We start from the raw sequence: 18,708 nt of genomic DNA, 5'->3' as shown, positions 1-18,708 counted from the left end.
GCACACGCCACCATGCCCAGCTAATGTTTTGTATTTTTAGTAGAGGCGGAATTTCACCATGTTGACCAGGATGGTCTTGATCTCTTGACCTCGTGATCCACCCGCCTCGGCCTCCCAAAGTGCTGGGATTACAGGCTTGAGCCACCGCGCCCGGCTACTCCGTATACTTCTTACAGTGCCTCCAAAGTGTCAGTGATACTCAAAAAATGCTGGCTGAATTGAATGAGTTTACTGTAGCACTGAGCATTTTCCGGGTTTCATTTTCCAGTGGCCAGACCGTCTCCTTGTTGAGGCTGTTGGATCGGGGAGGTAGAGCAGGGTTATCGGACTGGTCTGTGGAACAGATGCAGTGGCTGGCGCAGTGTTAGCCATGCAACATGATGCGGATCACACATTCTCAGACAGTTTACCATCGCTGGGCACAGAGCTACCTTCAGGGAGGTCCAGCTTGAAGACATTTCCTGTCTTCCCACTTCTCTCCCACTGCACACCCCATACATGCGTGCCTGCACGCCACTCCTCACACAGTGTCCCTGTCCCCTTAGTGCAGCCTCAACTCTGACTCCTGGTTCTCATTTCCTTAATTCTCTGTTGCTACCCCTGGCCCCATTTCCTGCATATGGACCCTGGAGAGGCACTGTCTGCCTCTGCCTCTGCCTCTGTGGGCTGGGTATTGGGTGTCGAGCTTGCAGTGAAAAGAACTGGTCTGCTGAGTCTTGGTTTTCTTGCACCTGCTACAGGTCATCTTCCACGATGTTGCTGTGCTGACAGACAAGCTCTTCCCCGTCGTGGAGGCCATGCAGAAGCACTTCAGCGCTGGCTCGGGGACCTACTACAGCGACTCCATCTTCTTCCTCTCAGTGGCCATGCATCAGATCATGCCCAAAGGTAACCTGGGCTTCCAGGAGCAGCAGCCCCTGGGTGTCTGGCTTTTGCATTCATTTCCCTGGTTCCAACACTGCCTATGCCCTGTATCAGAGAGAATAGCTTCACTGCACATGAGAGAGGGGATGAGGGAGCCAGCCAAGCCCTTTGTACCGCAGAGCTTCCTACACCAAGAATCAACTCACAGTTCAGCATGGCTGGGGAAGCCTCAGGAAACTTACAGCCATCGAATGGGAAGCAAACACGTCCTTCTTCACATAGCGGCAGCAAGGAGAAGTGCCAAGCAAAAGGGGCAAAAGCCCCGTATAAAACCATCAGATCTCATGAGCATGAGAACAGCGTGAGGGTAACTGCCTCCATGATTAAATTATTCCCACCAGGTTCCCACACCCCCACCACAAATGGGAAATTTGGGAACTACAATTCAAGATGAGATTTGGGTGGGGACACAGCCAAACCATATCAATCAGTTTCTGGCCACAGTGAGCCATGACCTGAGTTTCTTAGGGGTGAGAAGAGGTGTTTGGAGCTTTGGAGTAGCAGTTATCTGAACTGTGGCTGGTTGGCTTTTACAGACCAGGCAGATCCTGGTAGCTCAGGTGACAGCTGGGCCATATGGTGAAGGCCTGCTCCTCTGCCCCAGCAGAGAGAAGTGCAAAAGAAGGTGCCTGGTGAACCAGGAACTCAGGAGTTAAGAGTGGAAGCCCAGTTCCTGTTGGCAGGTTGTCCTACTGCAGGGAAAAGCAAGCCTACCCATTCTTGCTGGGACTTGGCCGGCAAGTTCCAGTACCATGGAGGCCTCTGAATGTCCTCTTTGTTGTGAGGCGAGGGCTCGGGGCTCCATTGGGTGGGAGGCTGAAGAACACAGGAGATGAGCTCACTGACAGGGTCTAGGGTGAAGAGCTAGCATTGGTGATCCTTTGCAGCTCTGTCAGCTCACCCAGCGCTTCTACCTGTCCTGTGGGGTTACAGGTAAAGCCGAGGCATTGCAAGACCTGCCCAGGGCTATGCAGCCTTTTAAGTGGCAGAGCCAAGGTTGGAACCTGCTTCTCCAAACAGTTACTTCTACCCCATCAGGTGCCCTGTACGTGATCTCTTGGACAGGCCCAGTACAGGGGCTGTGGGTGGCTCAGACTTGAGAAGGTTGTGGTTCTGTTTTAGACTGTAGCACGCAAACAGATGTGGGTGTTGCTCATGGCTGAGCCACTTTGTCTGTCTTGGCCTCCTCAGTTTCCCCACCTGTAGAATGAGGGGCTGCAGCAGTGAGCTGTTTCAATTTGCATTCTGAAGAGCCCAGGGCTTGTAGGACTCCCCCTCGGGTTTCTGTATTCTAGGGAGCCAGGGGGAGGCAGCATACCTGACCTCCCTTCACCTCCCTCCCTCCTGCCTCTTTCCCTCTGTCAGCTGTTAGGTCTCTGCCCATCGTGTGCTCAACTCTGGGCCAGGTTGCGCTTTGGAGTAACCCAGAGGAAGGGGAAACACAGCTCCTGTGGTTTGTCAGGAAAGAGAAAATACTTCTGCCTTCAGCTATAGGAGAGCCAGGCAATGAATTGTGTAGGGACCGATGACAAGAATTAGGGAGCTCCCAGGCTGCTCTGGGAGAGGGTGAGAATGACACCAGGAAGGTGCTCTGGCCATCTCTGATTCAGCCCTGCCCAAGAGCCTGGCATAGCTCACGGGGGTGATGTCTGCAGAGAAAAGACTTTGGCCAGAGCTTTGCAGTTGATGCAGTAAATGGATGCGATTATTGGTGGCCCTCCAGGCGTGGACCCCGCCCTCCGAGGGGCTTGCTTCTGGTGCTGGGGAAGGAGTTATTTTAGATGTGCCTCCAGCAAACACCAGTCTTTTCTTGGGTTCTTTAGGGGAGTGATAATGTGCTTTCAGCAATGTATTTTTACACATGGCCCAAATCCTCTTCCTAAGAAAAGAGTTATTAGGAGTTACTAAAATTTGATAGTCATAAAATAAAATGAGCAGTCCTTGAGTTTCCTGTGGCGTCTGGGGCGTGTCCTGCCAGGAAGTCTGGCCTGGCACACTTGGCAGCACTGGGGAGTTCCTACCGCGCAGATCATTTGGAATTCCTGCAATTTTTGGAAGGACACTTTGTTTTCAGACTTGATTTATGCTGTCCTGAGTTTGTCGTGATTCTTAACTGCTGCCTTGTTTGCATTCATTGTTTCTTAATCATAGAAATGAGTGTTGTTTTGTGCTTTGGTTGATGGTTTTGTTCTGGTGTAATTGCTGCATTCTTCCTACTTTGGCTGTTCTCTTTCACAGCATTTTTCTCCAGGAAAGTGAGGATGGGGTGTGGGTGGAGCCTGAGCCCTTGGTCTCACCCAGGAGGGCTAGGCCAGAAAAACCTGGGCTCCTTTGAGTTCCTCCTGGGGGTGCTGTCTGGTGTTTGCCCCAGAAATCCATAAAAAAAAAAAGGATATCTGAAAACATCCTTAAAGTAGAAAAAAGTGATCTCTTTGCTGCTATATAAATATCATTATTATTATTATTTTTATTTTTGAGATGGAGTTTCTCTCTTATCGCCCAGACTGGAGTGCAATGGTGCGATCTTAGCTCACTGCAACCTCCGCCTCCTGGGTTCAAGAGATTATCCTGCCTCAGCCTCCCTAGTAGCTGGGATTACAGGCATGCACCACCACACCCAGGTAATTTTTATGTTTTTAGTAGAGATGAGGTTTCACCACATTGGCCAGGCTGGCCTCAGACTCCTGGACCTCAGGTGAGCTGCCCGCTTTGGCCTTGCAAAGTGCTGGGATTACAGGCATGAGCCACCACGCCCAGCCATCATTAATTCTTTATCTTCTTTATATTCCCAACATGCAGCTTTTTAAAACTTTAGATAAAGTAGGAGTTATGCTGTATATTCAAATCATTTCCAGTCTTTTTTTATAGATCAAGATTTGAAATTGAATCTTCATTTCAACGCCCCCAGCATGAAAGAAATTGTACAAATGAAACTATGTCATGATTTTTTCAGTTAATGGCTCACGTCCCCATTTTCTGTATAATTACAATCTTTGAAAATGTTTCGAATGGTTTTATTGAGTAGATGAACCTCAGTTCACTTTCTCATTTCCCTGTTCTTAGCGAGCTAGATGCTTTCTGTTTTCTCTTATATCATAAACTATGTGATGGATATCCATATGCACACAGATTATTTTCTCTAATTAGGATTCTTTCCTATGATAACTCCCAAGGGTGTAATTAGTGGGCCAGAGGTGACCCTTTTAAGGCCAGGGTGTGTCAACCCCCAGCTGCCCAGGCTATCCACTCACACAGGTGAGGCTCAGTTTTCAAGCCTGCTAGTGTCTGCACAGTTCTAAGCCTGTTAGCGTCTGACTTCTCACGTGGACCACCTCAGGCCGCCACATAAGAACTTTTTGAGACAGTGGCTGTCCCCACTGGACAGGGAAGGAAAGGAAGGAGCTGAGAAGTTAGGCCACTTCTCCGAGTTCTGCAGTGATCTGCGTCCTCCCTGCCGCTTGGAGTTCTCAGTCTGAAGCTTATGCCCATTCTGATGTCCGGACCTGGACACCCAGCCTTGTACACATGCACAGCCCCGTGAAGCTTACAGGACTTGGCCTCCTTGCCTGCCTTCTGGGCCCCATGTCACGCCCTGCAGAGGGGACCTGGCTGGGAAGGTGTTGGGCTGGTCACACCCATGCATTTTGTCGTGGTCGCCCCCTTGGAGCAGCACTGCCCAGAACCCCATCTGAGCAGGGGCCTCAGGAAGAACCAAGGGGTCCTGCCAGGAAGGACATGCTGGCTGGGATTTTGGTCAGAGCTTGTTTTTCTCTTTGCTGCTTGTTGGGGGTCACATGCAGATTGACCTGGCTGGCCCCGTGGCTCACACTTGCCTGCCTATGTGCCCTCCACAGAGACACAGGCACTCCCTGCTCTTCACCCACATCCACGGGGCTTTGATTTCCGTTTGTCTGTGGTGTTGAGTTTGTCGCCACTGGAAGCATCTTATGCAATGGAAAAGAAAACATTTTTTGCCCCACTGGAGCTGGAGAGAGCCAAGGGCAACTCCTCCAGGACTGCCAGCTTCCCCCTCCTATGTCACACGGCCTGAAGCGCTGTCGGCTCCAGCCCAGCAGCATGGGCTGTGCATGCTCTGTGGTCATGGTGGGTTCTCTCTGAGCAGGGCAGGCAGGGCCCTAGGCTGGCCAGAGGTCCCTCAGGAGACTCTCCTGTCATCCCCATGCATCCCTGGAAGGTGATCCTGTCCTGCGGTTAATCCTTTGTCAGTCGCCAGCCTATGCTAAGCACTGCTGTTTGCAGGACATGGTGCTGGCCACCCTGGGTGTCTCAGAGGTGTTTGCTGGGCTGCCGCTACATGGGCTCATGTCAGTGGGGCAGGTGGCATGGTCCAGCAATGAGGGCAAACAACATGAAGAGCCATTCAGTGCTGAGGGCTTCAGAAGAGGACAGGTCACAGGCATTTGCAGGAAGAAGGAAGGCTTCCGGAGGAGGTGGCTGTGAAATTTTCTCCAAGTTGCCTTGTTTTTGATGACCTTGACAGTTTCGAGAAATGCTGGTCAGCTGTTTTGCAGAGCGTTTCCCACTTTGGATTTATATGATGTTCTTCTCATCAGACTGGGCTTATGGTATTTTGGGAAGTTATGGGAGGAACACGCAGAGGAGATGTGCTGTTTCCCTCACATCATATCAGTGACACATCACATCATATCAAGGGTGCATGGTTGATCACTGTTCCTGTTGATCTTGATCATGGGGCTGAAGAAGTGTTTGTCAGGTTTCTCCATTGTAAATTACTCTTTTCCCCCTTGCTGTATTATACTCTTTGGAAGGAAGTCACTATGTGTGGTCCATGTATAAAGAACGTGGATAGTCACTTTTCAAAGGTCACATGTCCCTTGCCTGGGCCCCATCACACACGTCCTGCTGGTAGTGTCTGCCTCCTTACAAGTGCCGCTGGCCATGGCCGTGGGAGCCCAGAGATTTTGAAGGACTGCTTCACCATTCCATTCGATAGACTCCATTGTACTGCATGGGGCTGTGCATGGCTGTGTCTGATCGTCCCTTCATGTCCAGTGTTGGGAGCACTGAGGCAGGCAGGTCTGAGCAGGCAAAAAGGGGATTAGTGAATCAGAGTAGGAGTCCAGGCTCAGGATCAGGCAGAGCTGGGTGCCAGTTGCAGCACTGTGACTCCCCAGGTCAAGGCTTTGATCTTGGGAGGTTACTTAAAGGAGGCCTTATGGCCATATGGTATCATGGTTAAGGGCATGGACCTGGCTGGGTGTGGTGGCTCACGCCTATAATCCCAGCACTTTGGGAGGCCGAGGTGGGCAGATTACTTGAGGTTGGGAATTTGAGACCGTCCTGGCTAACTTGGTGAAACCCTGTCTCTACTAAAAATAGAAAAAATTAGCCGGGTGTGATGGCAGGTACCTATAGTCCCAGCGACTCAGGAGGCTGAGGCAGGAGAATCGCTCTAACCCGGAGGCAAAAGTTGCAATGAGCCAAGATCGCACCACTGCACTCCAGCCTGGGAGACAGAGCGAGACTCTGCCTCAAAAAAAAAAAAAAAGGATGTGCCCTGGAACCAGTGTGCCTGGGTTCATGGCAGCCCCATCACTGACTACCTATGAGGCTCTGGCCAAGTTACTGAACTACTCGAGGCCTTGGTTTTCCCACTGGCAGAATGGAGGTAACAGCTATTCATATGTCATGGGTTGTTATGAGAATGGAATGAGTTAGTGTATGTCACCGCCTTAACACAGTGCATGGAGCATGGTAGGTTCCCTAAGTGTTAGCTTGGCTCCTCTCTAGATGGCAGTGTCCTCATCTATAGTGGGGATAGTATAGTTCTGGCTTGAGAGGATGAAGATGGTACTTAGTGCTGTGCCTGGCACATTGTAAGTACACAGGAGTTGTCAGCTGTTTCAGAGGCAATGTGAGTCCTGCCTCCAAACAGCACCAAAGAGTGTGGGGCTACACTTATTCACAGACTCTTAGACCACCTACTTTTGCCTTTTGGGAAGAGCTTCTGATAGGGGACAAGCAAATTCTCTGCAAGACATGTCACCTCTTGCACCTCAGGTGATAATTGCTAATTCTGACTTGCCTTCCTTTCAGGGTCATGTGAGCTAGAAATAAAGTAATGCTGCTGGCCAGGCATGGTGGCTCACACTTGTAATCCTAGCACTTTGGGAGGTGATGGATCACTTGAGGTCAGGAGTTCAAGACCAGCCTGGACAACACAGTGAAATCCCATCTCTACAAAAAAAAAAAAAAAAAAAAAAAAAAATTAGCTGGATGTGGTGGTGCATACCTGTAATCCCAGCTACTCAGGAGGCTGAGGAGGGAGAATCACTTGAACCCAGGAGGCGGATGTTGCAGTGAGCCTAGTCCGTACCACTGCATTCCAGCTGTGGCAACAGTGAGACTCTGTGTCAAAAAAAAAAAAAGTAATGCTGCCAAAAGTTCTTCGTATCTCCCTCCACCCTTCCCCTTCCCCGCCAGCTCCCAGAATCAGGGTTTCTGAAATCTCTATAACATCTAGCGTGTGATTACCACCATCAACCCCAGCCTGCTCGTGTTTCATAAGAAGATCTATGTGGGTAAAAAGAGCAGACAATGCAAGCTGTTATAAAATCCCTCAAAAGGTAGGATTTGCACCCGAGCCTTCTCTGCCCACATCTCTTGAAGCCAGTGTGACGCTTGCCATTGTAGAAAAGAACAGCAAAGCCAGCTTGCAGCAAATTGGGGTGGCCCCATCCAGCTCCCCTGGCATCCTGGACATTACCACTCCTGAGAGTCCTTATTTCAATGTCTGTCATGGAGCCTTATTGTCTTGAGGCTGCAGGCAGATGGTTGGACTCTTTCAAAGACATTTTGGGTCAGTGTTGCTGGGTGGCAAAGGCTGGTATAATATTCAGGTAATTGATGCTGGGTGCTTCATAGCCTAGGTTCACAGGCCAGCATGAGAAAGAATTGAGGCAGGGCCAGAATGTTTGCCAGCTGGGAGTAAAACCCAAATGGGAAATTCTAGACTGGCAGCTCCCTCCCCCGCTCCCTCCCTCCCCTCTTACCTCCCCTCCTTCCCTCCCTTTATCTCTTTTTCCCTTCCTTCCCTCCCTTCCTTCCGTGATACCCTGAGGTGTGTAGCCTTTTACAGAAAGCCTTTAAAATACCATTTTTTCTTTATTCTTTAAGTAAAATTTGACAAATGTAGTAAAAGCCGTATTTAGTTTTTATTTCTTTGTTCTGTACTTTTTGTACTTGTACTCACTGCCATGGGAGGTCTTTAGTGTTCTCTACTGTTCTTTTAGATCAATTTCATAAAACAGGAGGCTTTTAAGGCTGGTTTATAGAACTTCATAACTTTGTTCAGTTTGAAGCCAAATCAGGAAACTGTTCAATGATCAATGTTTAATCGGTCATCATGAGGCAAACGTGTTTCTATGGGGAGAGTGCCTGCAGGCGGATGTGTATTTGTTTTGGAATCTGGGGTACGGTAGGTTAAGGACTGGAGATCCTAGGGTAGCCTCTTCTCTGCCCCTCCCCCCATCAGCCTCAGCACCAGGAGAAAGCAGACACAAGGGCCTCCCTACAATTGTGGATGCCGCATTTAGATGGTTTTCCAGCCTCTGAGATCCTGACTGTGAAAGGTGCTAAGGACGCCTGCTAGTTCCAGTGTTAGTCCTGTGGCCCCTGCTTGCTTCAGGAAGAAGTGGCTTGAGGATAGACGGGGGTGGGGGCTGGTTTAGTGTGGACATGGGTGGGGTCAGCAGGCCTGAGAGTGAGTTCTCACTCTGCCCCTCAGTATCCTGGTCGGCGGATGTAGGGGAGAGGGAGAGCCTCCTCCCTCCCTGATTCTGCCGCACAGGAGGGTGAAATAGCATCTGATTCCAGGACCTGTTTACTAGTGAGCATGGTCCCATGCACATACATGGCTTTCCTTCTTTCTGGAGTTTTTTCTTAGTCCTGAGGCAGGAGAAGTGAACTGTCACCGGGCTGGCCTCTGCAGAGCTTGGAAAGGGACACGGCTTTCTGCTCTCTCCTCTGCCTCTCACACAGACTGGGCTGGAGGAGACTAAGGTCTCGCTCAGACTTTGTGCCTAAGCCCCATTCTCTAACCTGGTTTACCAAAGTGTTCTGTGTCGCACCCCAGTGATGCAGGTAATAAAGTGGCTTTTGAATCATCCACCTGCGATTGCTGCTAATGTTTTGGTCTCAGAAACCAAATAACATCTGGTATTACCCAAACCCCTCGTGACTCCTAACAGAGATCTTGAGTGAACAACCTGGCTTCTCTGAGCAGCATTCCTTGTTTATAAAATGGAGATAGTAACCATATAGGCCTCACTGGGGTTGTGGGGAGGGCTGGGTGAAATACTGTGTGAGGTATCTCACAGGCCTGATACTGAGAGACACTTGGTAAGTGTTAGAGAGTATTAGTATTGGTATATTTCTTCTTAGAGGGTCAAGTACATATCCGCAAACCAAAAGCTCTGATAAGTACTGCAGTAAAAAACATGTAACTTTGTGTAACCAGCATCACTGAAACACGATTGGCCACAGTATGCCCTAATACCTTTCACATTCTGAGAGCTGGTTGCTCCACAGCCCTCGCTTTAGAACTGCTGCCCTCAAGTAAGGGTAATAAATAACATGTGTGTGGCTCTCTCTGTTGGGGTGCGGGTGTTGGCAGGAGATCCTCAACTTCCAGCGAAAGCCATCTCCTATCAGTCTTTCCCTGCCCCTGCAGCATGGCCAATAGAGCATGTCATTGGGTGTGGCGCTTTGATTATTCACTTAATTATTCACTTTCTTGGTTGTATTTCCTGAGCAGATTTGAAATAGCTTTGGGTTTGCCTTGGACCCAGAGGCATTGGGAGGACTTTCCCTGGATCATGAATTGTGGTGGGGGCCCCGGGGACAGAGTTGTTGAAGACGAGGTGTGTGTGGCAGGTTTTGGGATCAAACTGTTCCACCTGAGGTCATCAGGCATTGCTCAGAGTCTCATAAGGAGCGTGCAACCTAGACCCGCGCATGTGCAGTTCACTATAGGGTTTGTGCTCCTTTGAGAATCTGCTGCCGGAGGCGGAGCTCAGGCGGTGATGCTCATGCCCCGCCTGCTACCTCCTGCCGTGTGGCCCGTTCCTAACTGGAACAGGGCTCGCACCTGTTCCCACGGGGCTTGGGGACCGCCTCAAAAGACTCACTGTCTTCTGAGGGCTGTCCTGGGAAACTGGAAGCCGGCCTGTTCTGTGTGTCCCCAAAAGGCCACACCAGGTGCAGCTGACCAGAATTTAACTCTGTTACCACGTTTCTGTGAGCCCATGGGCAAGGTCCTTTTCTTCCCAGTGGCAGGTCCTCCTTCCCAATCCCATCATCCCATCCCATCCGATCCTGCAGTCCTGGCTTCAGCCCCCACTGTGCCCTCGCTCATCCTGCTGTGGCCGCCCCCGATTCCTGCTCCCTCCACCTGGGCCACTCTCCCTGTGGCATTCCTGTGGCTTGCCCCCCTCCTCCTGCAGCTCTTTGTGCAATGAAGCCATCCCTGGCCATCTATGTGAAATCGGGCTCATCTCCTGTGATGAAGGCCTCTGGCCCGTCCCTGCTTTCTTTCTCGTCATAGTTCTTATCACCCTCTTATGTGGAATGCATTTTGCTTTTTGTTTGTTTGTTTGTTTGGATCATCTGTCTGCCCCACCTAAATCTTAGCTCCATGGGGGCAGGACGTTCTGTGTGTTTCATTCACTGCTGTGTTCCCAGTTTCTGGAGTGGTATAGATACATAGTAGGCGTTCAATAAATATTCGTCAGGTGAATTAAATGAATACCTTTTTGGGGTCACCTCAGTCAGCCAAAGCTGGCTCACTGCCTTCACCCTTTTTCTTTTTTTTCCTTTTTTTTGAGATGTAGTCTCTCTCTGTCATACAGCCTGGAGTGTGGCGGCACCATCTTGGCTCACTGCAAACTCTGCCTCTCGGGTTCAAGCCATTCTCCTTTCTCAGCCTCTCAAGTAGCTGGGATTACAGGCACTTGCCACTATGCCCAGCTAATTTTTGAGTTTTTAGTAGATATGGGGTTTCACCATGTTGGCTAGGCTGGTCTCAAACTCCTGACCTCAGATGAGCCACCTGCCTCAGCCTTCCAGAGGGTTGGCATTACAAGCATGAGCCACCATGCCCTGCCTGCCTTCACTTTTTCTTTTAAAGCCCACTGGAGAGCTGGGTGGGGGTGGAATTCCACAGCTTCTGGTGAATTCCATGGATTCTGAATACTCCTCAGCATTAGTCACAACCAGGAGCTTGAGTTTTTGGGATAACCATTTCCTGATGGTTTCCCAAGCCTGGAGAGCTCTGATTCCTGGTGAGGCGGGTGCTGCCCTTGACTGCCCTTGACTGCCAACTCATGGCGGGAGGAGCAGGGGTTCTCGTGTGGAAGAAAGCAAAGGAAAAAACACATTCAGGAACTTGCCTGAGTGAAAACATCTGGACAGATTCCGAACAAAGGTTCTAAACATGTGTCCAGTGATTTCAGTGAAAACTATTTTCTGGCAGCGCCTATGGAGCAAATTTGAGGCATTCGAGGTCTCTTATTCTGAAGAGGGACAGCTAAGCGAATTTGTCATAAAATGCTAAAAATAGTAATGTGATAGAGACCATTTTCTACTAATTTAATGCCAGAAGCTCTTTCTAAGCTAATGAAAATAGTTGCCAAATTGGTTGAGCAGTAATATTTCCCATTTTGGTCCCCTTCATTAGACTGTGTCTTTTAATTTTTCAAGAGCCTCTGAAATTCTTGGCTATCAGTCAGAGGCATCAGCTGGCTTTGATTACTTCTTGCCAGGCGGTTAGCCAGCTTTTATGATGGGCCTCACCTCAGCCATGAGGAGTCCATTCTCCTACCCACTGTGTGCCGGGCACTGGTCCTGCCCCTGGGGAGCTCCCCTTCCGGTTGGTGGAGGGACCCCAAGTGAGTGGGTGTCACACATGGAGCAAGAGGGCAGAGGTCAGCAGAGCAGCGTCAGCGTCCTGTCCTGACTTCAGCGGGGCGTGGGACGTTGTTTGCACGGAGAATGGACCAGATGCTGTCAGTTCTGTCAGGGTGCAGAGAGGAAGGTTTGAGAGGATGAGGAGGGGTTTGCTCGGGGCTTGAACGCTTGGGATGAAGGCTGTGGGAGGGACCAGGCAGGCATTCTGGGTCAGGGTGCAGCTGACGGCCGGGGCCTCAGCCTGGGCAGGGGCTGCTGCTGTCCAGATGGTGTCAGATACCCGCCTGTCCCTCTAGCGTGTTCGCCAAGCGCCTCTGGGCTGACTTTCCTGTGCAGTTTCTCTTTGTCCGGAACTTTGTGCAGAGAAAGTCCCTGGCCGGAGAATACTCCAGTTCTGAACTCAAGCTATGTGTGTGGTTGCTGATGGCCAGGTCCTGCTGGTCACCGCCTTGGATCGAGTCTCAGGCCTGCTTTTCTGTTTTTTCTCTCCCCTTTACTCTGGCTTCTAGATATCCTTTGGAACGTTCTGGGCGATAGCGGGGCCTCCAGAGAGAGCGGGCTGCAGGGTGTGGGCCTGGACTCCCCCTGCTGGCAGGTTTTCCCCGTCAGCGTTTCTGCGGCTCCCCTTCATCCATCCTGCTCTCCAGCCAAAGTGGTTGCCTTTTTCTCTGGGTGGGACCCACGTTCTGCTTTCCCGCCGCCCGGGCTTGCTCAGCTCTTCCTTTTGGCTTGAAGGCGCCTCCTGAGCCCTGTCACCAGCTCTGCCTGTCAGGCCCGAGCAGCAGCAGTGGGGCTGCCTCACGCTGACCTCTGGGGTTGTAAAGGTCCCAGAGGGTCCTGAGTTGGGCTTGATGAGGCTGAGATGGCAAGGGCTGGAACGTTTTTGTAAACTCTGACAGCCCTTGATGGGGCGGAGGGACTGAGGAGGATCCCCACCCTGTGTGGACAGTAGCGTGAGGGACCCGCCAGTGGGCGTGGCGCTCTGATGACAGAACTGTTTGAGAGCTGCTTGTCTCCCGGGGACCTGGCGTAGGTTTCCTTTGCCTTAACCCTCAGCTTTTTTTTTTTTTTTTTTTCCAGTGGGGGAGACAGTCTTGCTCTTTCACCCAGGCTGGAGTGTAGTGACATGATCTCAGCTCACTGCAACCTCTGCCTCCTGGGTCCAAGTGATTTTCCTGCCTCAGCCTCCCAAGTAGCTGAGATTACAGGCACACACCACCACATCTGTCTAATTTTAGTGGAGATGGGGTTTCACCATGTTGGCCAGAATGATCTTGATCACTTGACCTCGTAATCTGCCCGCCTTGGCCTCCCAAAGTACTGGGATTACGGGCATGAGCCATCGCACCCGGCCCAGTATTTTTTTTTTTTTTAAAGCATCATTGATCACATAATAAAGTTTGTCCATTATAGTCCTTAATCACAGACCTGTGAAATTTGGAGAATTCACAGTGCATAGGATAGGAACTAGCTTCTGACTGAGCTGATTTGGTGGCTAACCTCAAGGAAACTCCTCTTGCAAGCCTCCTGCTGGGTGTCCTGGCCCTTCCCCAGTGACCTCCTGGGGACTCTGTGCACTCTTTCTCTACCATTCCTTTTCCTCTACCTTGCTTCCCCATGAGAAAGCGGGACTCATGCAGCTCAGCTCAATGACAAAGGGATTATTAGGGGCAGCTCTGGGGACTGAACTTTTGGTGATTTTTTCTCTCTCTTTCTCTCAAATGGAATCATTGTTTCTGTCTATACTTCTTTATTTTCTCCTCTCTACAACTGCTTTTTAAAAATGTGCTTTTCTGTTCCTACAGAACTGAAGCTGGTGTGGGCTTTGTTGTGACTTCCCTGTCACGGGTGCCACGGGCGTCATCTCTTGGTGTTTTCCCATGGGCCAGCCTGCAGGTCATACATTGTTGATTTTTTTTGTCGTGGTTGGTCCAGTCAGCCAGGACCAGTGCAGGTGGGACCATGCGGTGCTACACGTAGCCACCTGCGCCTCTTCAGCAGAGGTGTGGGCGGTGGGCAGGTGGGCTGACTGCCACTTTCAGATACAGAGCAGCCCTTGGGCCTGGATGCTGTTCTAGGCACGGAGGTGGGGGGAAGGGGAACAGATGCGAATCAGATGTGGATTTTGCCCTCACAACTTCACTTTCTAGTTGAGGAATCAGACATTTTCATCAATGTATAAACACCTGTCATACAAAAAAGAGAGAAATGGGTGTCATCCAAATACCATCTTGGTTGGGGGATGTGGTGGGCAGCCTCTAACATGGCCCCCAGTGACCCCTCCCTCCTGGGAGTCCTGCTCTGGTGGGACTGCTGTTCCTTGATGTAGGCTGGACTTATTGACACACTTTTAGTGAATAGAATCTGGCAAAAGTGATGGCCTGTCACTCTGGGACTATGTTATAAAAGTCTGCCACTTCTGTTTTGGGCACTTTCTCTCTGAGCCTTGCCTGGAGGAATTCAGTTGCCATGATGTGAGCTGCCCTGTGGAGAGGCCTGCATGGTGAGGAACTGATGTCTCTGGCCAACAGCCAGGGAGGATCTGAGGCCGACTTGTAGCCACCCGAGTGAGTGGGGGACTGGGTCTTTATGAAGACTTGATGGCAGCCTGTGAGCCAGAGGCACCCAGCTAAGCTGTGCCTGAATTGTCTCTGAAATAAATAACATATTTATCAATAATATTTATAAATAACATATTTATCTTACAGCTTATTTATCTGTAATATGAATGAATATTTGTTGTTTGCAGCTGCTGAGTTTTGGGTTAACTTGTTATGCAACAGTAGGTAACTGATACAAAGGGATCTCAGCACAGAGAGAGCTGTGGAGTGCCAAGGAGGTGGCACCTTTGGTTGAGGAATGTGGTGAAGGCTGTGAGAAGGAATCAGACATTTACATCAATGTACAAACACCTGTCATACAAAAAAGAGAGATATGAGTGTCATCCAAATACCATCTTGGTTGGAGGCTGTGGTGGGCAGCCTCTAACATGGTATTTGAGCGAGGCTACCTTTTTTCCATAGAGTGCACACCTCTTGCACGAGGTAGAATATCTTGTGCATAACAGAAGGCCCATCTGTCAGTCCCATTTTCCAAGGTGGATAGAATGAATGCACTGTTGTTCTGTTGCTTGAGAACCTTCAAATCTGTTGAAGAAAGGCAAGGCTTGCTGTTTCCTGGAGCCCTCCTGCCCAGCCAGACATGTGGCATCCCCAGTGTAGCTGAGTCTCCCAGGCCTGGCAGGCTCTATCTGCAGTGCCACCAACTTTGTGTGGGGCTGCTTTGCGCAACGTATGCTGATTAGGGAGCTGCAGCATGGGACCTGCAGGCCTAGCCCCCCAGGCACTCCTTAGACCTGCCTGCGGTCCCACAGTCTGCCCAGGGAAGCTCCTCACAGGCCCTTGGGGCTCTTCGAGGCAGGCTCAGCCTGTGGTAGAAGGGTCTGAAGACCCAGGTTAAAGCCTTGCTTCTTTGTATTTTATAGGATGACATTTTAACATCGATTCACTTCTTTTGTGGATTTTCTCTGGTGCCTACATGTTCCCTGTCTGCATTGCTGTCAGTCCTAAGCCTGGGGTTGGGATTGTGTCTGTTGCTTTCTTGAAGGATATGTGGGCCCCCAGGGATTTTCAGTGAGGCAAAGGGGTGGGTACAAGCCAATTTGATAGGTGAAATATATATCATTATAGAATATAAAGTTTTCTTTCCTTTCTTTTGAGTGAAATTGGATCTCCTTTCAAATGGTAAGAATCACTGAATTTCTTTTCTGTGAACTGTTTATACCCTTAGCCCATTTTTCTATTGGGTTGTTGAGTTTTTCTTAGTGATTTCAAGGAGCTCTGTATTTGTTAAGGAAATAAGCATTTTTGTCCCTGAAATACATTGAAAAAATATATATTTTTTGCAGTCTTTTAACTTTTTTTCTATGAAGATTTTAAAAAAATTTGTGTTGTGGCTAGGTGTGAGGGCTCACGCCTGTAATTCCAGCACTTTGGGAGGCCGAGGCAGGATTGCTTGAGGCCAGGAGTTCGAGACCAGCTTGGACACCATAGTGAGAGCCCATCTATACAAAATTTCTTTTCTAAATTTGTGTTGTCAGATCTATCTTGTGACTTTTAAATTTTATGTCACACCTAGAAAAGCCTTCTTTATTCCAAAATTATAAAAAATAATATTTTGTGATTTCTACATTGTGAATTGTAGTGTTAACAGAGAAACAAATTACTATTGTCCTTAAGAATAGTTATAGCCTACTTTCTTCTCTGCATTTATCTAAAATAATTCTTCCAAGGTGACCTAAGTGGGTATTTCTGGGTGCAAGAAGGCTGGAAGCTATGCATCTGATAGTCTCAAGATATCCTCTTAGCTTGAGCTTATGGACCCCAAATCAACAGGTGTTCTTAGGATTCCCAAGTTTTCACCTTTTGGGGCTTCTGGTAGACATGGCAGTCTTTACATCTGGGAGTGAAAGCTGAAGAAAGATGTTGGGAAGAGGAACCAGCATGTTCTAAAGCTCATGGCCAAGTCTTCTCTCCTCTGGATAATATTGGACAGCATGTGGTTTTGAGGTTCTGTTTATCTTTGGATTTGACACATTTTTAGATTTGTTAATTATTCTATCAGGCTGTTGCCAGTTTTTTTGGCCAGGGACCTAGTTGGTCTCTTTAAGATAACATTGCAATCCCTGCCCTATTCCATTGTCTGTTTTGGGATTAGTTCTCAGTGTTGGTATCTTTTGTTTCTATGTGACTGGGGGAGTATAGTTCTTTATTCTCACAACATTGGAGCAAAACGGGGTTTGGTGCTCCAGAGACCACATCTGAAGCTGGCCTTGGTCAATTCCTTTCTACTCTTGGCTGTCAGTCAGCTCTGGATTTCCTGTGCAGATGGAGGGAAGGAGCAGAGGGGTAGCTAAGTCCCAAACTTGAAATTAATCAGAACGCCGTGGCCTTGGGTCCTTGTAGGCCTTTATCTCTTGGGCAGTCAGGTCCTGTGAGACTTAGGCAGTCCCTAAAATGTGTGCATAAGCCCAGCTGAGTCGTGGGTCTAGAGAGGCCAGCCAGCATGGGTGTTTTAGCTGGCATGGCCAAAAGTATGAAAAGCCACTGGAGTGAAGCCAAACTTTGTCAGAGAAACCTGAGACTCCAGTACAATTTCTTTTTTTCTTTTTTTTTTTTTTTTAAATGTTGTGATCAGCATTTTATTTTTTTTTTGTTTTTTTTTTTTCTTTTTTTTTCTTTTTTTTTTTTAATTGCATTTTAGGTTTTGGGGTTCCAGTACAATTTCTGAGTCCAGAGGGATGGAAATGGGATCATCAACAAGGAGTAGCATCAAGGTAGGACTTGGGATAAAGCGAGCATAGAATTTGAGAGGAGAGTCTGAGTCTTGCTTTTGTTGGCACAGGATTGAGAATACGTTGGACGCCAGGTGTGGTGGCTCACACCTGTAATCCCAGCACTTTGGGAGGCCGAGGCAGGTGGATCACCTGAGGTCAGGAGTTCGAGACCAGCTTGGCCAACATGAAGAAACCCCATCTGTACTAAAAGCACGCAAAATTAGCTGGGCATTGTGGCGGTCACATGTAATCTCAGCTACTTAGGAGGCTGAGGCAAGACAGTCGCTTAAATCCAGGAGGTGGAGGTTGCAGTGAGCTGAGATTGCGCCACTGCACTCCAGCCTGGGTGACAGAGCGGGACTCTGTCTCAAGAAAAAGAAAATACGTTGCGATGGCATAAAGGCAGAGGTTGAGATGGACCCCCAGAGACTCAGGCAGCTGTAAGGAATGTCCTAGAAGCAGAAGGGTTAAAAGTGTGTGGTGGGGACCCCAGGTTAAACAGAGCACCTCTCTGCTGGGACCGAGGGCCCTTCCTCACATGCACTCTAGGGAAATCCTGGCCTTGTCTAGCTATTGATTTAAAAGGCAGTGGGTTAGGCACTCTCTTTACAGAGGAACTTGAAATCCAGTGACTTCTTAGAAGATTTTGGGAGAGGTGCTTGTGGTTATCCAGGCCAGTGCCTCTGAACAAGAGGATGGATCAGAATCACCGAGAGAGCTTTCTCAAATACTTTGCCTGGATTCCAGCACTCAGAGACTTTTTTTAAAAAAATGAGATAAAATTTATATACAGTAAAAATAGAAATTTTTGACTCAGTAGGTCTGGGGTTGGGCTTGGACAGGGTTATTTCAAGAAAATCACCCTGGGTAACTTCAATGTACATCTCCAGTTGAGAACTTTATTTTCTTCACTCCTAAGTTTTACTGGTGGGGAGACTGAGACCTGAGGGGTTATCACGGTAAAGCACGGAGCCAGCAGACCCTGGAGCTCGTTTTGAGCCACAGGCTGGAGCCCAGTGTTCCTTCTTGTGGCCCACAACTCTTTCTACTGGGTGACTGCTGTCATTAAACTAACGAGTAACTGACGAAGCCATAGCAGACCTGTCTAGCACCCTCTGCCCAGCCTAATTTAGACAGATATTTCCAGGTTTGGGGCATGTTGCAATATAGCCCCAGATTCCTGCCCTGCAGGGGCCATGAGGGTATTCACGTGAGTCAACCAACTCGGTCGCCAAAGCCCTTGCCAGGGAGGATCCAAGTTGGTCATGAAAGGCAAGTGCTATATCTGGTGCAAGTCTCTTAGCAAGTACTGGGAGAAGCGTTTTCCAGGCTTGATTCCAGAGGAATTGTGGAATTCCACTACCATTGTTTCGACTGCCACTATTACCAGTGAACCCACTGTGAACTTCGATGAATTACCTCACGTGATCCACCTTTGGGAGTGGGAACAGTCATTTATCCCACTTTACAGATGAAGAAGCAGGTCAAGTAACATGGCCAAG

General features: G+C 49.2%; 1 protein-coding gene across 2 annotated transcripts in view; it reads left to right on the top strand.

Moving 5' to 3' along the window:
* Positions 1-18,708, top strand: part of XXYLT1 (xyloside xylosyltransferase 1) — a 191,542-nt gene that overhangs the window by 46,055 nt on the left and 126,779 nt on the right. For both annotated transcript variants that reach the window (XM_074404761.1, XM_003927163.4), the window contains exon 2: positions 741-888. In XM_074404761.1, the coding sequence (XP_074260862.1) occupies positions 741-888 (148 nt within the window). The remainder of the gene's footprint in view (positions 1-740; positions 889-18,708) is intronic.

The sequence above is a fragment of the Saimiri boliviensis genome, chromosome 8 (assembly GCF_048565385.1).
Source record: "Saimiri boliviensis isolate mSaiBol1 chromosome 8, mSaiBol1.pri, whole genome shotgun sequence".
NCBI classification, from domain to species: domain Eukaryota; kingdom Metazoa; phylum Chordata; class Mammalia; order Primates; family Cebidae; genus Saimiri; species Saimiri boliviensis.
The sequence above is the reverse complement of the archived record's forward strand: the minus strand, read 5'-3'. Positions and strand labels throughout refer to the sequence as shown.